Source organism: Colletotrichum graminicola (genome assembly GCF_000149035.1).
Source record: "Colletotrichum graminicola M1.001 genomic scaffold supercont1.27, whole genome shotgun sequence".
NCBI lineage: Eukaryota > Fungi > Ascomycota > Sordariomycetes > Glomerellales > Glomerellaceae > Colletotrichum > Colletotrichum graminicola.
Window position 1 is genome coordinate 172,141 of NW_007361031.1, and position 19,780 is coordinate 191,920.

At 55.3% G+C, this 19,780-nt stretch overlaps 4 protein-coding genes across 4 annotated transcripts; 3 read left to right on the forward strand and 1 right to left on the reverse strand.

Annotated features, from left to right (window-relative positions):
- Window positions 1-418: 418 nt before the first annotated feature.
- GLRG_06685 (UDP-galactose transporter) lies at window positions 419-3,287 on the forward strand (the record flags this gene model as incomplete). Its single annotated transcript, XM_008097539.1, has 4 exons — window positions 419-961; window positions 1,021-1,161; window positions 1,218-1,548; window positions 1,600-3,287. 4 exons carry the CDS (start codon window positions 419-421, stop codon window positions 3,285-3,287), a joined length of 2,703 nt encoding a protein of 900 aa, XP_008095730.1.
- A 1,838-nt stretch (window positions 3,288-5,125) lies between these two features.
- Window positions 5,126-7,335, reverse strand: GLRG_06686 (uncharacterized protein; the record flags this gene model as incomplete). Its single annotated transcript, XM_008097540.1, has 2 exons — window positions 5,126-6,681; window positions 7,203-7,335. The coding sequence occupies 2 exons, from the start codon at window positions 7,333-7,335 to the stop codon at window positions 5,126-5,128; spliced, it is 1,689 nt and encodes a 562-aa protein (XP_008095731.1).
- Window positions 7,336-11,784: 4,449 nt separating this feature from the next.
- Window positions 11,785-12,423, forward strand: GLRG_06687 (uncharacterized protein; the record flags this gene model as incomplete). The annotated part of the gene is made up of 2 exons (XM_008097541.1): window positions 11,785-12,026; window positions 12,153-12,423. 2 exons carry the CDS (start codon window positions 11,785-11,787, stop codon window positions 12,421-12,423), a joined length of 513 nt encoding a protein of 170 aa, XP_008095732.1.
- Window positions 12,424-17,556: 5,133 nt separating this feature from the next.
- GLRG_06688 (H+ symporter) lies at window positions 17,557-19,582 on the forward strand (the record flags this gene model as incomplete). The annotated part of the gene is made up of 5 exons (XM_008097542.1): window positions 17,557-17,814; window positions 17,873-18,043; window positions 18,103-18,213; window positions 18,269-19,440; window positions 19,507-19,582. The coding sequence occupies 5 exons, from the start codon at window positions 17,557-17,559 to the stop codon at window positions 19,580-19,582; spliced, it is 1,788 nt and encodes a 595-aa protein (XP_008095733.1).
- Between the last annotated feature and the right edge of the window lie 198 nt (window positions 19,583-19,780).

Consider the following 19,780-nt stretch of genomic DNA (forward strand, 5'->3'; position numbering starts at 1 on the left):
CACTCTTCCACCCTGCGATCCTGGACACATCGCCCACGAAGACGGATACTGCGTCGACTGCGTTGGATCACTCGAAACCACTGCGTGCGAGTCGGTCGGCGAACACATAGAGTCTCGATGCGCGTAACGAACACGACGGCTCAGCGAGTGTCATTCCCCCGCCCTCGGGAAACTTAAAGGCAATCAAGGCCTTCTTTTCCTGCACCGCCGCAGCACCATTGCCATAGTCGCCAGAAGTCACTGCCAGCTACTGCGTTGTTCCCGAACCGCTGCTCTTCTTCTCCTGTCCGTTGCCAATTCATCGAAGCTCGCCATTCACCATCCTCGCCGCACCTCGATCGAAGCCATCTCTCGACCCATACTGAGCAGCCGACCCGACTCTGACTGAACCGCCACTCAGCGGCTGGTAGTCGTCATCATGTTACGACACGCTAGCGTATTGGGGTTCTTCCTAAAGCCTCTAGGATGGATTCCAGGTGGCCCTCAACAAGCCGCTTATGCCGCCGCCCTCGGCTTGGTCGCGATCCAGGTCGGCATCGGCATCATCATGAAGATCTCCCAGACCGGCGGTTCTTACTCCTTCTCCCCCTCGGCGTCCGTTACCATCTCCGAGTTCTTCAAGATGGTTTTGTCCACCATCTTCTTCTGGAACGAATGCAAGCGTAGAGCCGCCGACGGCGTCCTCCCGTCGACCCGTGGAGGCGGTAGCGGCTACGCCTCTCTCGCCACGTCAGAACTACCTTTGACCGAGCGGAGCAGTTTGGAAGAGAAACGGGAAGAAGACGCGCCGAACGGTAGCGCCAGCTCATCGAGTAATGCCAATGGCGTCGACAAGCACAACCGCCCGCTCCCCCCGCTCGACTTCAGAACCTATTGGCGCTATGTTCGCGGGGAAGTGACCAAAGACGTCAGATACGGCTTCTGCAATTTGGCCTTATTCTACGTGCTCATCAACAACTCGGTATGCAGTGCCGGCTGACCGACCCTTCCATCATGTTGACCCTCAACTAACATGCCCAGATCTTCGTCAGCTACAAGATGGCCGATCCCGGTACGATTCAGTTGACCAAGAGCGGTGTCACCTTTATCACCGCCCTGGTCATGATTGCAACCCTGAACACCAAAATCTCCAAGGTCCAATGGATCGCCATTCTGATGCAGGTGAGTGCCACCGCCTTGACACTTGACGGCCTGGTCTCACTTCTAACACGGTGTAGATTTGCGGTTTGATGGTGACCCAGTACAACCCCCAGACGGGCACGACATACCCGTTTAGCACCTACTTCATTCTGCTCTTCCAGGTCTTCTTGAGCGCGTCCTCGGGTGTGTATAACCAGGCGCTTCTCAAGACGGACGACTCGAGCTTGCACGCCGACAACATGATTCTCTACGGCGCTGGTGCATCTATGAATTTACTCTGCCACCTGGTCATCAAGACCCTGAAGGCCGACGAGCCGGGCTTCTTTGAGGGCTACAACAGCTTCGGTGCTATCATGGTCATTGTCAGCAACGTCTTCATCGGCCTTGCGATTACTGCTGTCTACAAGTGTGAGTTGCTGCCACACAGTTCGCCGCTGCCCACCTGCTAACTCCGACCAGACGCCGACGCCGTCATCAAGTGCTTCGCCACGGCAGTCGCGACCGGCATTCTACTTTACGTCTCGCCCGTTCTGTTCGGCACCAAGCTCAGCTTCCTCGTTCTGCCTGGTACTGTGGTCGTCTTCGTTGCCTCTTGGCTCTACATGGACAACCCGCCTCCCAAGGACCCCAACCCTCCGACCAATGAGCCCCAAAAACTGTCCTTGTTCAGCAAGATGGCAGCTGTTGCAAGAATGTTCAATAAGATCTTCCTCGCTGTCGCTACCTTTGTCACAGTTCTCATCGTGGCGTTCCTCACCATGTCGGAAGCCAGGATGCCCGACTTCGCCAAGGAGGGAGGCTCGGCGCCGTCAGCGTCGGTGTCGTCCGGACCCAAGCCCGTTACCGGCAGCGAGAGCACGGTCGAGTCGCCTTTCAAGAACACCATGGCCATGATCCGATGGAACTCTGCACGCCCTGAACGCATCCCCTTGTTGCAGAAGTACGAGCCGTTCTTCCACACCGTGCACATCTCCATGCCGAACATGTTCCAGGGCGAGGACCCTGAATTCCACAACTTGACCCATGACCAGTTCCCCGGTACCTTCACCATTTACAAGCAGGTGTCCCGCACCATGAAACTTATCCTGGACACTCAGCCCGAGATCGACGGGCTCATGTATTACCACTTCGATGCCTGGGTCGACCCGCTCGGCTGGACTGGCATGAATCCCTACAACATCCATTTCCCCTCCGTCATTGACACTGCCCCGCCATCCCAGGGTGGACCCGAATACATGTGTCTGACGGACACCAAGAACTACAACTGGTGGGGATGGGGACAGGACTTCCACCGCACCGCCATGGCTGCGGCGTCAGTGGTGGACAACTTTGGCCTTGAGTACAAGATTCGCCGGGACGAGTTTTGCGTTGGGTGGAGTGACATCTACTACATTCCCCGACGGTTCTTTGCCGATTACATCTTCATGTCCGAGATCTTTGCTGGCTTTGGTGTCTTCCACGAGGTTGCCATTCCTACGATCGTGCACATCATCGACCAGAGCCGCCGCCGCAACCCGTACCGGTCCATCGTTGATCATATCAGCGACTGCTGGGGCAACTGCTGCAGCTCCAACCCCAAGATTCGCGACGTGCTCGGTGCTCGATGCGGTCACCGCCTCAATTACCTAGAGGAGGGGATCATCAATGCATTCTACGACAAGCTCGACGCCCAGGCGAATTTCCTCGGTCAGACGCTCAACTCAACCAAATACGCTATGACGAGCGGCGATGCCGCTCACATTTTCGACAGCGCTGCACTGGCGAGCATCAACAATGGCGAAGCAAATAAAGTCGCGCCCGCCAAAGACGACGCTTTGGAAGACGACCTGCGAGCGGATAAGCTGGCGGCCGAAAAGATCAAGCAGGAAAAAGGAAAGCTGAAGGATGAGCATGCACCGATCGACAAGACAGGAAAGCCTGGTGACCCTAAGGCCGACCCTTCTAAGGTCCCTCCCCCGCCCCCGTCCGGCGAGCATACCCCGAAGCCGAAAGACGACAAGGAGGGCGCCGCGAAGGAAGGAGGAAAGAAGGGGGGCGACAAGAAGGTCGACCCTAACGATGCTCTCAGAGAAGCCGACCGCGATGGTGACGTGAAGCGGAGATTCCGGCGGGAGATCGTGGCTGCCGTCGCTGGATTCGGCTATTAGATACCCTCATATACCCTTTACCTTTCCCTCATTTTACTCTTTATTTCTACCTGTCGATGCTTTCCCTTGTCTATCACAAAGCGTATTCAGTGAGAGAAGGCGGGTTTGAAGCCAGAATCAACCCACGGCTCCGGCGGGCTCGGCAACTTTTCCGGCTCAGTCGGGATGGGCACAGGACACGAGACATGACACCAGGAGCGGTGCTGATGGGCCGGTTAGTAAATAATTGTTTTGACAGCGGAAGCGGCCGGCAGATGGGCGATTGAGTGCATGGCTTTTCCTCGCTCCCTTCTGGCATACATGTATATCATCTCTTTCCCGGATTTGGTACGATATAGACGTGTTGGACATAGTTACGGAATGGGGCGGTTGTTCTTTTCGGCGTACAGAGATGGGAAACACGCTCTTGCGGTTAACATGGTTTGAGCCGAGGTTCAGGCGCCTGGACTTGAGAATTGGTTTATTGAGCTCAAGATACATATATACAAGTGTAATAAAAGGAAGCTGTTTCATCCTTGACAACCTTTCCTGGCGATGAGATGAGTGGGCGCGGCCAGGCCTACATGGAATGTTCCACGGGCCAAGAAACCGAGCCTTGGCATTGCGGAAAGCGTAATGCTCACCGACACGTCGGATTGGGCGTCAGGCCCAGCTCTGATGTGGACGAGGACGTTTTTCATGCGAGCTTTTGGGCGTCGCTGGTTACACTTTCTTGGCATCGCAAGACGCGGCCGACTGTTTCTCGAGGGAGGGGCGGGAGATTGGACAAGCGAGGTCGGATGAGAGTGCCCCCCGTCGGGACGACGGGGCCCGGTGTTCTGGTCTCTCTCTCTTTTTTTTTCTTTTGTTCTTCGTCTTCTTCGATTTTATCCTGACCGTATATATGGAAGGTGGTCTGCCATGCTGTTCGGGTGGCTTGAGTCTTGCGTATAAAGGTTCGTGCTGTATAGTCTTTCTACGCACTGGCGAGGGGGCGGCCAACAGGGACGTGAAACCAACCCGGATTTGAGGTTGCGGGACTCTCCGCCCCCCTTTGTTACGTGTAGGACGATGGTTTGAAACAGGCGTGATATGGGACGAGAATGCGAGATGAAAGATTTATCTGGAAAGGCGAGCGAGTGGCGGGCTGTCGTCGATGTCGTCCATGTTGTTGTTACAAGGGCTCGGCGACGTCTTTGGAGGAACAGCTGAGCTGCTGGTAAAAGTGGCCGGGGTGGAGGCCAACGTGGCGATGTAGGACCTCTCCTACTTGTGTGATCTCGGACCTTCATATGATTGGAAACCCGATGGCTTCAAAGCGGGAATCAAGCCGGGGAGGTCCTCAACGAAATCCCATGGTAAAAGCAATTGTATAAGGGTGGGCGGAGAGCAACTCCTCCCTCATCCCCCCTAATCCCCCCGACCATGACAACCGTATCTGCAGGTGAGCTCAAAAAACGGGCACTTGGTATATCGCTGCGGAGCTTCCCGGGCTTCTGATATCTGGTAATCACGGAGAAGAGCCCGTTTGCATTGGATGTAAGATGCGGTATGGGGATAAACGAGAATGATTAAATTGTATGGATGCCAGCTAGCAATATGGGGGAGTATGTACTCGGATAAATAAAAAAATCTCCCTTCACGCTCGAGGGATCTCATCTTATGTGCCTTGTATCATGCCTCATAAAAATGGGCGTCAAGGCTCGTGATAGAAAAAGAAAAAGAATATACTCCTCTGTCACCAAGGGGCTCAGAAGCGGTCTCATGAGCCCCCCACAAAAATCCGTGAAGGAGACCGCCGTCATCAAGCCTGTCCAGCACTGCGGACCACAGCGTGCTATCGGAATCAGGGCCGCTCCTTACAGCTCCTCCGTGATCCACTTGTCCTGCTGGGAGACGGTCTTCTCCTCGTACGTGCCCCACGAGCTGTTGAGCGCAACAGCCTTGAAGTCGAAGGTGATGCCCTGGTCGCTGGGGCCGGAGCCGCGGGTGAGAGCGATGCTGTCGAGAGGTTTGTCGGTGAAGTAGAGCATGGTGCCGGCCTCGACGCCGCCGTTGACGTAGACCTCGAGGAGGGAGCGGTCGAGGATGCCGTGCAGCGTGAACTCGACCTTGGCGTCGGCGCCCTCCTCCGACGCGGCGTCAAGGACCTGGACGCCGGAGACGGCAAATGTGCCGGTCCGGTCCCATGCCGTGCTCACGCGGCCGATGTTGACGCTCGCCGAGGGGACGCCGCTGCCAGAGCTGCCGACGAACTGGAGGCCGAGAGAGACGGACTCGTTGCCCGTAGACTGGGAGGCCTTGAACACTAGCTGGGCTGAAGCGGTCGAGCCCTCCTTCAGCAGGGACTTGGCCATGCGCACGGTCAGCGTCCACTCGACGGCGGGGTTGTAGTCCCGGATGACGGCGCTGCTGCCTTCGAGGCCCGGGACGCCCTTCTCCTCGACGATGGGGTTCCAGCCGGGCTTCGTCGTCTGGAGCTTGGAGAGGTCGCCTGCCGGCGCCGACATGAGCCTGTTGGTGCTGGCGTCGAGCCAGTGGCGGCGCACACCGCCCATGCAGTGACGCCAGCCCTCTGAGGCGGTCGGCGTGCAGCAGCCGTACTGGCTCGCGTCAACGGCCCAGGTGACGGAGTATGCATCCTCGGCGGCGTCATTGAGTTTCTGGGAGTAGAAGAAGGCGGTGGCGTACTTGTCGGGGCCGAAGTCGAAGTCGTACAGGGTGAAGGTGTCCTGGCGCGCGTGGATGTCCCTCCCCGCGGCGCGGCCGGAGGGCGCGTCGGGCGTGAAGGCGGTGCCGTCAAACTCGCCAGTGAGGTACTTGACGGCGGCGCTACCGCCGGGGCCGCCTCCTCCCAAGCTGAGCGTCAGAACCCACTTGGCGCCTACGACGCTGCCGGACTTGTCCTTCCGCGGGATCTGCAGGAACTGGGGGCACTCGATGAGGCCGATGTTGCGTTGCGGGTTCCAGATGGACGACTGATCCCACTTGACCAGATCCTTGGAGGTGTAGAAGGCGACCTCGTTCTCAAGGGACAAAACCATGACCCACGTGTTTGTCTCGTGGTGGAAGGAGACCTTGGGGTCGCGGAACCCGTGCCTGTTGAGCGAGATGATGGGGTTACCCGCATACTGATTGAACGTTTGGCCGCCGTCGTAGGACCAGGCCACGTGCTGGGACTGTTGATCCGGCTCCCACGAGGTGTAGTAGGCAATGATGTTATCATTCCCGCTGGTCTTGTTGGAAGGAAAGAAGCCCGATGAATTGTTGCGGTCGACGACGACGCTTCCTGACCATATGGAACCGTCGCGTGCGGTGGCCGGGATGGCGATAGGGTGGTCAACCCAGTCGTAGAAATTGGTAGCCGAGGTGTGGCCCCAATTCTTGACACCGTCGCCGGCGACATTATCGGCATCTATCACCGGATCAGTAAAAGTAATGATGGAACGAAATAGAGAAAAAAACAATAAGAAAAAAAGGGCTTCCCCCAGTCACATTTGGGACCACGGGCCAGGCCAAATTTGGTATAGCCTCATCGATGCAGTGACACACGAGACAAATGCCAATGTGAGTGCGGAATGAATGCACTGCCTCGTTTTCCGCCCGAGAATGCGGGGTGAGACTACAACGCTCATTCATCATTGCGCATGTGATGCTTCCCGTCTTTGGCAGAGACGCAACCACTACGCCGACGGGAACTAGCACGGGTGCAGAACACAGACCCAATGAGACGGACAGTAATGCGCGAGTCACAGCGCACTGGCAAACGTGTAGGTAACCGCTTGTCCGGAACCCAAGCAGCACATTGCGTCGCACAACTCAAAATGAACTGGGCTGAAGAGGGGAAGATGGAACAGAATTTCAGGGAAGGCAAAGGTAGGAGGAGACCGGGGGGGGGGGAGGGAAAGGGACAAGACGAGCAGAAAATGAACTCACATTGGTAATACATGTGCCACACGCCTTCAGAATCAATAAAGAGGCCGTTTGGATCGTTGAGCCATTCGGAGGGTGGTGAGAAATGGATCTGGGGCCGCCAGCGGCCGCTTCTATCGGCTGCTTGTCTGGCCATGTGTGCTGCTGTTTCTGAGCGTCTGAGATCCGGTCGGTAATAATGCGGGGCCCGTTCTGGGGCGGAAGAGAAAGCTGAGAGAGCTGATGCCGGTGCCGTGAGCAGTGTCGACAGGAGCGAGGTGTAGAAGAGAGTCTGTCTCATGGCTGAAAGAGTCCGGCTCCCCGTTCCTTAAGAGCGAAGCGAACCAGTGTCAAACTCTAGGGGCAAACGGTGTGGCGGCTGGGGGGCCGGGGCACGCCAACGCCGTCCCTGATCGACGGACGGACTTGGGATGGGATGTAGCGGCGCAGCGTGTCAGCGCAGAGGTAAAGCGATCTCGGGACGAAGCGCCTGTGCAAAGAAAGTTTGAGATGACTTTGGGCCCAAGCAAAGGCTGCGTGCGTGTAAAGAAGCTTTCGAGAAGCGAGATGATTGCGTAGTTGGTTCAAGCTAGAAAAAAAACACACACATACACACACACGTACAAGACCGAGAACCGTATGGTTCAAGACAAGATATGGTATGTTTTGTCAGCCGATAAGCTAGGAGAGCGAGGAGATGACGGGCTTCAAATAGAGAGAGAGAGAGAGAAGACGGCGGGTATTTAATCAAAATGATGAAAAGAAAGGCGTATCAAGCTTGGACAAGTCCCTCGAAACATGATGCGGCCATGACGGCGGGCCGGGCTGGCGAAGCAAGCAGAAGGGAGGGAAATTTCGATGACTAGCCAGATAGATGTGGTGACATGGGCTGGGCTTGGCCTGCGAACCTCGCTCTACGGATGAGAGAAGCCAAGGTCATGCCATGATGCATCTCGGCGTGGCTCTCATAGACGAGGGCGATACATCGTGGGCCAAAGGTGGAAACGGGTTGAAGCAGCGGGGGGAGGACGATCAATCGCACACCATGCGTCCAAGACGGGCCGCATGACTCTCGGCCTGGTTGGCAGGTGGTTAGTTCTCGTGGCCTCCTTTTTTCTGCATTCGCAACCACGGTGTGCACTTGGGCCCCGCGCCAAGTTGTTGCAGTAACATCAGTAGGCGGCACTTTTCTCTCATCGGGCAGGCAGGCAGGCAGGTAGGTAGGCAAGTAGGTATTGCTGCGGTTGGGCCAAGTGCAGCAGAAACTTGAGGTGGGTAGGCACACACACACACACACACACACACACACACGCACACCCCCAGACAAGACAAGGCAAAACAAAACAAAACAAAACAAAACAAAACAAAACAGCAGAGAACAGCAGAGAACAGCACAGCCATGTGCTTGACGATGGGCGGTGGTTTGAACTGCCAAAAGGTGGCTAGGGTTGTGGTTGTTGGTTCGGTGTGATTGCAGCGAAACATTCCAGGATGGAGCCGTGTTTCTGGGGAACTGGTGCGGGGTTTCGACGGAACTGGAACTTGGAGAGTAACAAAAGGGACAATAAGCAATACCTAGCCATGTGAGCGGGTCTGTTTTGACTTGGACGGTACCTAACGTTGTCTTTGGTGGTCAGCTAGCAAGGGAGCTAGGTACGTAAGTACGGAGTACCCGACCTAGGTACGCTAGCTGACCTGACTACTACCGGTAGGTAGAAAGGAAAAGAAACAAGTGACCTGGAATTGAGATGGATCAAGACGGAAAGAGAGAGACGAATGAGAAGAATGACCAGAAAGGAGGGGAAACATTGTTTTTACACCGGTTGGCTGAACTGGGGTCATTCCCCTCCTAACCTTTTTCTGTTACTCTTTATTTCATTCTTCTTACACCACCTACCTGCGTTAGACACTGAGTACGTTGGACACCGAGTACCTACGTAAGTAATGAAGCCCATGAGAAAGTATTCTACGGATACTTACCTACTACACCTAGGTACCTTTTACCTACGCAGGTAGGTAGGTGGTGGTTTAGTTTGCCTTGCCTGGGCCCTTTGAGACACTGGCGGGGCTACCGGTAGGTACACAAGTGGACCCCCCTTAACGTGGAAGGCGTGCGTGCCCCTCATCCGCACCTGCCGAAGTGGGTACAAAGACAAACACGGCAAGGAAAGGGAAACAAGGCCCCGTCACTCACCCGCTTGCAGATCAGCCTGCCTAGCCCACGGCAAAGAAGGTACTGCCTAGGTACCTACCTACCTACCGATGGAATGCTTTGTTTTCCAAAGGAAGGGGAAGAGGGGCGGGGGGGTCGTTTCCTCTTGCCGCGACCTGCCTGCGAGCGTTTGTTTCCGACAACAACAAAGCCACAGCTTCATCAACTCGGCCAACTACATCTTTCCGCCGCATCTCTACCTGACTGACTCACTTCATATGAACGGCCAGACCGAAACATCTCCAACAGTTTCGGATCCGCGTCGTCTCACCACCAGACTTCTCCCACCTGGCGGGGCACCTACCAGCTTGTTGGCGGTGCAGACCTCCCGGGAGAAGGGGGAACGAGCCGGAGCCATGGCCACCTTCTCGTCTCCCTAAAAGAAACAAAAAACCATCATCCGAGTCATGATGCCTTGGTCACCAGTCCCAGACACCTGGTCTTACGTTACTTGATCGATGTGTTGCAAGTTTGCTTCGGGCCACGAGCAACCATGATTTCATGCCCGCCTTTTCTGTACCCTACCATCGCCTTCCGCATCCAGCAGTGCGAGTGACCATTGCCTCTTTCACAGCATCGTGCAGCGCATTGTCACGAGACCATGGCAGTTGGGTCGGCATCGGTGCAACGTCCGACCTAACCTAACCTGGCGCCCCTTCAGCATTCCCGCGCTCAGCGCAAAGTCCAAGTGAAGGGTGCCAAGCAAGCAAGCTTATGGTGTCGACGAGGTGCGTTATCGTGCCATGAAGAATTTTGACGGAGCCACTTTCTCGAGTAGATTGATATCCATCGCGAGCCAACTCTATCGCCGAAAGATGTCGAGCATAGAAGGCGAGGCGGAGCCTTGCTTCCAGAAGCAATCGACGGATGGTGTGGTGGGGCCTCGTCAGATATCCATATTGGATGAGCTTGTTACATGCCCAGGAACCGGGCAAAGCCAGCGGCCATTGAGGTCTGTTCCTGACAGGGCTAAACGTGGCTGAGCATTGGGGAAGGGAAGCAAGGAAAAAAGGTGAGGTGCTATCGGGCAGCAACCAGTGGCGGTGCACGGAAGAACCAGCAAGACGGTCGAGATGGAAACTCAGTGTTTAGCGGTGCCTGGTTTCCGCAGTCGGTTTCTTCAACCTCGCCTGCCAGTCTTGGAGTTCCCGCCGCCGCCGCCGCCGCCTTGTGTCCTTGTGTCACCAAGCTTCCACCTCCAGCATTTTCAGATTGCTTTCTGCGGCTCTTGGAAGGTCTGCTCTGGTCTGGTCTCGTGCCCACCGACACAGCTTGGCATCATGACGCCCGGGGACGGGCTGGGCGAATAACGAGGCTCGAAGCCCAAAGGTTGTGCGGAGCCCAACACGTTGGTGCTGGGCATTCATGCAGGTTGCCCAAATCGATAACCCGCGGACCCCATATTCGACGCCTCGATGACATTCAATTGGCCTATCTACTGGTACACTCCCACACTCGCCCGTCCTGCATTATCAGACCAATGCTATCAATTGCTAGCCTTTGGCTTTTGAGGCCCCCCCCCTTCCGAAGCACCGCCCCGCCAGATCCAGCACGTCAAATCCGCGCTCAACTTTACTTAAGTAACGCAACGGCCCAAGTTCGTTGTCCGTGAGCAGCAAAAAAACAAATCAAATTTTTTTTTTTAGAAAAAAGGGTCTCGACTCTCCGCTTTCCTGTCCAATCCCGAGAAGCCCGGACAATCAAATCCAGCCACCCCGCGCCGAACATCAGCCTCATCCGAGAAGCTTATCTCATTCCAATATCCCGAAAATCGACCTCAATCAGATACTCTGTCTGACCCTGTGTGTTTCGACTCACTGCCGCTTGCCCAATTGTCCGATTCGGTCCTCACCACCTACCGTAACCAACTCTCTGGGCACCCCGCTCCCAAGGATATTCTCTCAGCTTCACATCCGTCTCGGAATGGCCCGATAGCATCACCACACCTCAATCTCAACCATCCGTTACCAAACACCATTACCTTTCTGGTAAACTCCCCGGAGAATCATCGTCCATTCTGAGAACCGCATGCGGGGAATTTCCCCGCCTACTCTTTGACTCGGTCAAAGCACCCTTTCCGTCAGGGCTCGCTGTTGCCTCTGGAATTTTCACCCGCTTTCCACACCCATACGTTGCGTTGCGCCCCTTCAGACGGGCCTCTCCTGATCACCGCATCAGGCTTCCAATCATTCCCAGGAACCCCTTTATTTTTCCAAGGTGGCGTTTTACCTAGACACCAGTAGACAACCCAACCTCGTTGATTCTTGTTATTGTGTGTTACTTGGAAACGCCATTTGCTATTGCGAGTACTACTCCGACAACACGACTACTTCTCTCAAACTCGACTCCGTCGACGACCCACCTCCTATCGGCTTGCCGCCATGGAGATCACCTATGGCACTTGGTGTCATGGCGTGTCCACTCGACACCCCCTCTTGTTCTTCGGGAATCACGAGTCCGACTCCAAGCCCCTTAAACCCCGAGAACGAAAATGAAAGCGATAAGGCTAGCGACAGCGGCTTCAGCAACGGAATTGCGACTCCCGCCGCCGCCGTCGGTCTCGACATATCGCGCATGCGTTTTGAATGCCGTTGGCAGAACTGCGCCAAGGTCTTCCGCAGACCCAGTGATTTGACGTAAATCTCACTTCACTTTCCTTCTGTCTCGAATCCTTCTTCTCTTGGCGAGGCTGAAATATTGCCTCGACTACTACGTCTTTCAGTGTTTGGTGAGAACCGTCGACTGACTCTGAACCAATTCAGCAAGCACGAAAGGTACCATATCAAGGAGTACATATGCGACGAGGTGGGCTGCGACAAGGCCTTCGCGACCATGAAGGACCTTAGGCGGCACAAGAAGACGCACGAGACGCTCGATGGCGACAGCTCTGGGTACCGCTGCCGTGTTCCTGGGTGTCGAAAGGCAAAGACCGGACACGTGTACAACCGTCGCGACAACTTTGTTCGCCATCTTCGGACCAAGCACGTGGGGATGGACTTCGATGTCCGGGAGGAATATGACATGACGTACTGAAATGTACAGCTTTCAATATTTCGGTCCCCAACGCGCTTCTTCCAGTATTTTACGCTCTGCCGCCAAGCCTTGGGATTCTTCTGCCTCTGAAACCTCAACGTACACGATGATTCGTGAGGCAGGGGTGTGTAACGAGGAGGACGACGGCGACTTTTTTATTTTGTTTTTTTTTTCCTATTTTAATTCCACGTCTATTGACGCGAGCGTGCTTCAAAACCAGGCAACGTTGGATTTATTTTGAGCCTTTTTACTCGGCCGGGTCTATGGAACGTTTACCAACTCCGTTCGAGGTGGTCGAGCAACCTTTGGGATAGGTTCGGGCTCTATCTATCGGCAAAAGGGGAAATGATACGACTTGGGACAGCTACGCCTGTTCTCTTTTTCTTGTTACCGTTGTGTCAACCAAACAATGACTTGGCGGGCCGGTGGTACGTTTTTACTACGTATCTTTGTCTTTTCTGGGCATTATCGATGCCTGATGATGGAACATGGACAACTTATGAATCGACGGCTGCTGAACTTCTTGGGGGAGCTCGAAGGATTCTACGGCGGCCAGTACGAATGCGTGTTTTTTGGAGGGGCAGGAACCGTGCTGATACAGAAAAGTTTGTCGAACTCTACTGTTTGTCTTACGAATCTTTTGTAAATGAGATGCACATCTTGCGTTCCGGGAGACGCTAGAGCTTTGAGCCGGAGACTAGGTATCGCAACAATGGAATGAATGGCCTCGATGCAATCCTACTCTTAGTCGTAATCGCGCCCTCTTCATTATGTGAGAGGGGAATGTCTCCCGGGTTGTTTGTCCGGGGGGGACCGCCCGCCTAGCGGAGATTCCCCGTCCCGCCGTCCGGGGTCGGAGACTGAACGCGCCGTGGTGCTCTTCCATAGGACCGCGCACGGAAAGGACCCCGGCGAACCATGGTTAATGCGCCTGGCGGGATGACGACACAGGTCGAATCCCAAACCTGTCTCAAGCTTTCCGGCTCAAGTTCGACCTTGCTGAAAGTTCAGGAAACGTCGGCCGGTTCAGTTCGGCGCGGACTGATTCATGTTTTCGGCACGTGAAGCCTCCCAGGTTCCCCCTCCGAAGTGGCATTCTTGAGGACGCCCGTATACAGCGAGTCTCCCTCGGTATCCCGGGCGTGCATGGCTTGGCCATCTTGCGAAAACACCATAACCGAGACGCGATTTGATAAAAATTTCCGGCACGATCTCCTCATCGCCGGCCAGACTGCTCTGGGTTTGAACCACGATATGCCGTCCGGCTCCCGCGCAGTCCCCACGTGGCACTGGGCATTAGATGACATGTGCCTTTTCGGCGTGAAGGAAGGCATGCGGGATATGGGGGAGTGCCGGGGAGCGAGTTGGCGCGGTCCTCAACGCGCCTCGGTTCGATTTTTTTGATTAATATTCTTTCCCGTCTCGATCGGAGTCAGTCTCAGAACCTTGACTCGGACGTTCTCGAGCGATGGAGGGAAGGGTTCGGGTGATTCAGACTTTTGCCCGAACGTGTAACGTTGAAATAGGAAACACTAGCGGCGCCACGGGCTCTTGCAGGGCCCATCTGCGCGTGAACCTACGGCGCCGGCTTTAGTTGAACCGGCTACGAAGGGAAGGCCGGTTCGGCCGGGAAGGTGACTTGGGCCTTTCAATTGGCGGCACATTATATAGGCAAACACAGCAGAGACCGTGAACGATTCGTGCGACTTCCTGAACTGGCGATGAGTGGGATCGGCGCCAACTTCAAACCTCCAAGGCATTGGCAAATGTCGTGCTTGCTTGCTCATCCCCCCCCCCCCTCATTCGTGTTGGACATGGAGCGCCGCCAAGTCTTTGTGCGTCATGACGTTAGACGCCGCCACGGCGTTATGCGCGGGTATGTGTTGCGGTCGCGCGCTCGAGGCGGAATCTTTTTTTGATAATCGCGCGGGTTTCCGGACGGGAAGCCGCATACGCGTGGCACAGGTGAAGAAAAAGCTACCAGCCAAAGGGACGCATCGTGGCATGTGGAAATATCTTTTTTGTTGCTGCTTGCATTGTCTCTGTGGCACGAATGGGGATTTACAACATTCTGCCGTGGTCTGCTGACATTGTTTTGGTTCTTTTTCTTGTCTCGCAATCCAATTATGCCTGGTGACTGGGATGTCCGAGTTCCTCCACGTCGAGAGGCATGTGAAACCCGCAAGGCCTGATCAAAGATCGGGGTCGTCGTTGATGTGTTGAAGCTATACTCGGTTCGATCCGTAGAAACCAGCACCGGCTGCTGCGTCATGACTCGGCATAGCTAGTTGCCTGCATTCGACAGAGTTAGCGGCCGGAGAAGACTCCTGAAGCGGCAACTGACTAGTGATGTCTATATCGCTGTTGCCAGGATGGAGACCCTCATCTACAATGACCCTGCCGGTGGGCAAGCCTGGGAAGCCAGGCCGGCAATGATTATTGTCTGTTCGTTGATATGGACTTCTTCTCTCCATCGGCCCGGGCGACGAAAACCAACCATCCTCCTCTAGAATTGCTGCCGAGCTTCGCCGCGTGCAGGAGGCCGTTCCGACGAAGGGCAGCGAGTGGTTTCGCCCACGTGTGCGAAATCCGGGGATCCATTGGCTCCGATGGGAAGACCCCATTCCGGATCACACCCCAGAGGCAGCTACCCGTCCCTGCGCATTCCCCCCCTTGGATCCTCGCCCAGCATGTTAAACCTAGTTCGGATGCTCGAGAAGCTCCTTAATCCGGCTTGCGGTAGCGAGGGAGACATTGGAGGTGAGGAGAGCCATGGCACTTCGCACAGGCGAGATGGTGTATCAGAGAAGGTCAGGTCAACCTGCATGTTCGGTTCAAGAAACGGCGATGAGAAAGATGCGCAACTGGTGATTCGGATACGCTCGATGAGTGTAAATCATGACGGGATGATGGGGCCGATGACAGATCGGACGGTCGGTCACTAACGAACACCTCCTCTTTCAATGGTATCAAAGTACCAAATGGCCGGGACGGGCACTCATAAACCAACGCGCAGTGCGCGCGAGAGAGCGCGCTATCGCCATCCTCCTACCCTTAATGATGATAAAATGGTATTTGGGCTTACCAACAGGAAACGTCGACATGAGCACGTGGGCGGCGTCTCCGAATCAACCGCGAAGGGAGACCGTCCGTCTCTAAGAAGGCATCGAGCACGCGACAGCTGCTCTATGCAAATCTCGACATGCCAGTCGGGCGTCGCCCCGGTCTTGGCTACCTTCTTGGCTGTGGCATCGCGCAGCTCAGTCTGACGGAGAATCGTAGTCCTTGCCAAGTGCCAAGCAGCGGGATGCCCAGGAGGCTTGACGACCCCAAGAGCCGCACTGCGACAAGTCATCAACGACATATCATCATCTTGCGCTCGGAGCAGCGCCAGCTAAGGCCATTCGAAGCTGGGGAGCTTTTCCCCCCCCATGAGGAAAAGGGAACTGCACCGCCTGATACTGGTCGTTGCCGGACCAAGTGGCGCATTCGCAACGTGCTCCAATGCCGCATTCTGATTGGCGGGCTCTGATGGGGAGAATATTGACGACTTCTCCTCGGAGTGAGACGGGTGGGATCGGCAGCCCCTAGGCTGACACTCGTTCAATATAGAAAACAAGTACCTTTTGCGCGAGAGGACATGTCGGCCATGGGGACTCGCGGTACCAGTAATCATTGCTGGGATGGATCGGCCTGGTCCCAGGCGCTCGGTAGCCGAAAGCGGCTACAACACCGGCCGGCCATCGATGACACCCTTTGTTTCTCGAGCCAACGTGCTGCAACGATATGCCAGCAGAGTGTGGCCGCTCGGTGAGCCAACGGTCCCCGGCCCTCGAACCACCTCTCAAGGGATTGGGGTCACGCGTGGCTTGGACGGGTGCTTAGTGTGGTCCACAAAGCTTGTTGATGTCATTGTGGTATCTTGAACGGCTACCCGAGTGTCAAGCTACTAATTAAACGTTGCTGTAGCTGGTAATCCTGCTTGATGCGTCCGCAAAGCTTGATCGGATTCATGTTGGGTAGCTATCGACGCGGTAACCCCCCCCACTCAACATCTTATAAGACTGTCCCAGACATGGGAAGCAAACACTGCATGGGTTGTGGGCCTCGGACTTTTGACTTGATTAGTGGTACTACTATGTAGTATTAGATACCATCATCCATGCTTCTCCGTGTCCATATTTTCACACTGAGTAATCCAATTGGTTCCCGGTTAACTTTGACACGAACGGGCCGCTGCTACTCTCATCTTGAATCACGACCCAGCTCGTGTCGCGTCAGCCCGTACTGTCGTAGGAGGCGTACCAGCGGCATCTTTAGGGGGTAAAGAGTCCGATGAAGCCGTGCCACGTCCCGTTTGAGCCTACAGATGCCGATGTAAGAGCGAAAAAGCGAAAACGAAGGGCAGCTAGTCGAGAGGGGCTATCTGATCTTTAGTCTAAGTAGAGACGAGAAATAGAGTCTGAGAAGAAAGTGAAATTGCGCGCCATCCCGGATTCGTCGCCGAGCACGGCTCCACCCAGCCACACCCGGCCGGCTTTGCCTAGGAGGCACCCCTGTTGCATACGACCCATCGGAAGACGTCTCTTCCTTGCCGACGATGTCGTTCCGACAGTGAGTTGCTTGCTTGTACCCTCTTCTTGTGGCCCTTTGATCCATAGTCAAGGTCTCGGTTCCGTAACGGCGTTAGCTTAAAAAAGAAAAAAAGAAAAAGCACCTACTGCTTGCTACCTTCGCGCAACTTGGTCGAATGTCAATCGCCTCGCCTGGGTACAATGACACCCCCCGTCGTATTCCGTCCGTCCATCGCGACAGTACGTAGTCTTCGAGTTGGATGCTGATCTCGAGCCATGTTCCCTTCGTGTCCTCGGTCGTCGCATCTCTTCCACTCCCCTGCCAGTACCCCCACCGTTCCCATGCTTGACTTAGATGGCGCCCGCAAGTTAATCTCCTACCTGTTGCTTCTGTTTGGCATATAAGACGGACCCCTCCCGATTGCCTACACGTTGGCTTTGGTTGTCGTCGCGCTCCCCAAGCTACCGAACAGGAACCCAAGGCCACCGGTTTCTGCTCCCAATCTCTCGGGTTTCGACCTTTCGTCGTTCTTTTCTTCCCGGGCTCAGAGTAGACATCATGGCCAGCGTCATGCAGCCGTCCGAAGCGGCAGGCTCGAACGCCAACACCGAGCGCGAGCTCACCTCTGCCGAGGTCAAGCTCAACAAGACGGCCGGCGGAAACGCCGCTTTCCACAACTTCAACAACGACTTCGCCCATGTTGCTGATGCCAACGAGCGTCGCCGCCTGGCTCTGGCCGAGATCGACAAGGCGCCTTTCGGCTGGTACCATGTCCGTGCCATCATCGTTGCTGGTATCGGCTTCTTCACCGACTCGGTATGTTGTTGCTTGGAACCCTACCTCTATGGCCAAAGCTGACTCGATCGCACCACAGTACGATATCTTTACCATCGGCCTCGTCACTTCCATGTTGGGTATTGTGTACTTTGGTGGAACCCTGCCTGCGGAACACGACACTGCCATCAAGGTTGCCACCTCCGCCGGCACCGTCGTTGGCCAAGTTGGATTCGGTATTCTTGCAGACATTGTCGGTCGCAAGAAGATGGTAGGCCGCCCGATAACGGACAAACCCTCGATACACACAACTGACAAACGAAACGATAGTACGGTGTAGAGCTCATCATCATCATTATCGCCACCCTCGCCCAGGCCCTCTCGTCTTCCTCTCCTTCGGTTTCCATCGTCGGCCTCATTGTTTTCTGGCGTATCATCATGGTGAGTGATGGATCGATGGTAGTGGTGATCTTCTTGCCGCTAACAAAAGCATTAGGGTATTGGCATCGGCGGTGATTACCCGCTTTCTGCAATCATTACCTCCGAGTTCGCCACGACCAAGTGGAGAGGCTTCATGATGAATGCCGTGTTTGCCAACCAAGGGTTTGGCCAGCTTGCTGGTGGCATTATGCTCCTCATCGTCACATCCGGCTTCAAGGGGTCCCTCGAGACTGCCGCCAAGCCTGCTGCATGCTCTGCCACCGAGCCTTGCCTGATGGCCGTTGACAAGATGTGGAGGACCATGATCGGCTTCGGCGCCGTCCCCGGATGCATCGCCTTGTACTTCCGCCTCACCATTCCGGAGACCCCTCGATACACTTTCGACATCGAAAATGATGTGCAGAAGGCCGAGGGCGACGTCGACTTCTATAAGAAGGGCAAGTGGGGCGAGGCCCAGGTTGATGAGGCTGCTCGCGTCATCGCCCGCCAAGAGGCCGAGACGCAGCTCGAAGTACCCAAGGCTTCTTGGAGTGACTTCTTCCGCCACTATAGCGTCTGGAAGAACGCCAAGGTCCTTATCGGTACCGCTGGTTCTTGGTTCTTCCTCGATGTTGCCTTCTATGGTCTCGGTCTGAACAACGCCATCATTCTCAATGCCATCGGATGGTCCGGCGGTAAGGATGTGTACCACATCTTCTACAAGACGGCTGTTGGCAACCTGATCCTCGTCCTCGCTGGCGCTGTCCCAGGATACTGGGTTTCCGCCGCACTCGTTGACACAATCGGCCGCAAGCCCATCCAGCTCTTTGGCTTCTTCGCCCTTACCCTCCTCTTCTGCGTTATCGGCTTCGACTACTGGAACCTGTCCGGATCTGCTCTGATGGCCCTGTACACCCTCGCACAGTTCTTCTTCAACGCCGGGCCCAACTCAACCACGTTTATTGTCCCTGGCGAGTGCTTCCCGACTAGGTACAGGTCCACTTCCCACGGAGTTTCAGCTGCCTCGGGCAAGATTGGTGCCATCATCGCGCAGGTTGTGTTCGGGCCGCTCAGGACCATCGGAGCCGACAGCAGCCGGGCCAAGACTGACCCCAGATGGAGCACGCCGTGGCTCAACCACATCATGCAGATCTTTGCCCTTTTCATGCTTTGCGGTTTCTTTACAAGTTTGCTGATTCCCGAGACGGCGAGGAAGACGCTGGAGGAGCTTTCTGGCGAGGACGACCTGTGAGTATTTCCTATTTCGATGGTGAACAATGTTTTCCTTTGACATTTTGCTGACAACCTTCGTAGTGCCACCAGTTTCGTCCCTGTCCATGGCCATAACGAGGAGAAGCGAGTTGAGGAGGGCACCGCCGGATCTGCCTGAGTCTGGTGATTTTGAAGTAGGGAAATGAGCTTGCGTGGGCATTCTGGTTCGGAGAGCGATCGATACCCATGGTGCAAGAACATGAAATTAAATGAATAAGATGAAGGGAAATCCTTTCATAGTAGGTGTTTTACATACTTAATATATAGCATCTGTTCCTTTGGACACTATTGGATTAAGTTTGCTATGATGAGTGAG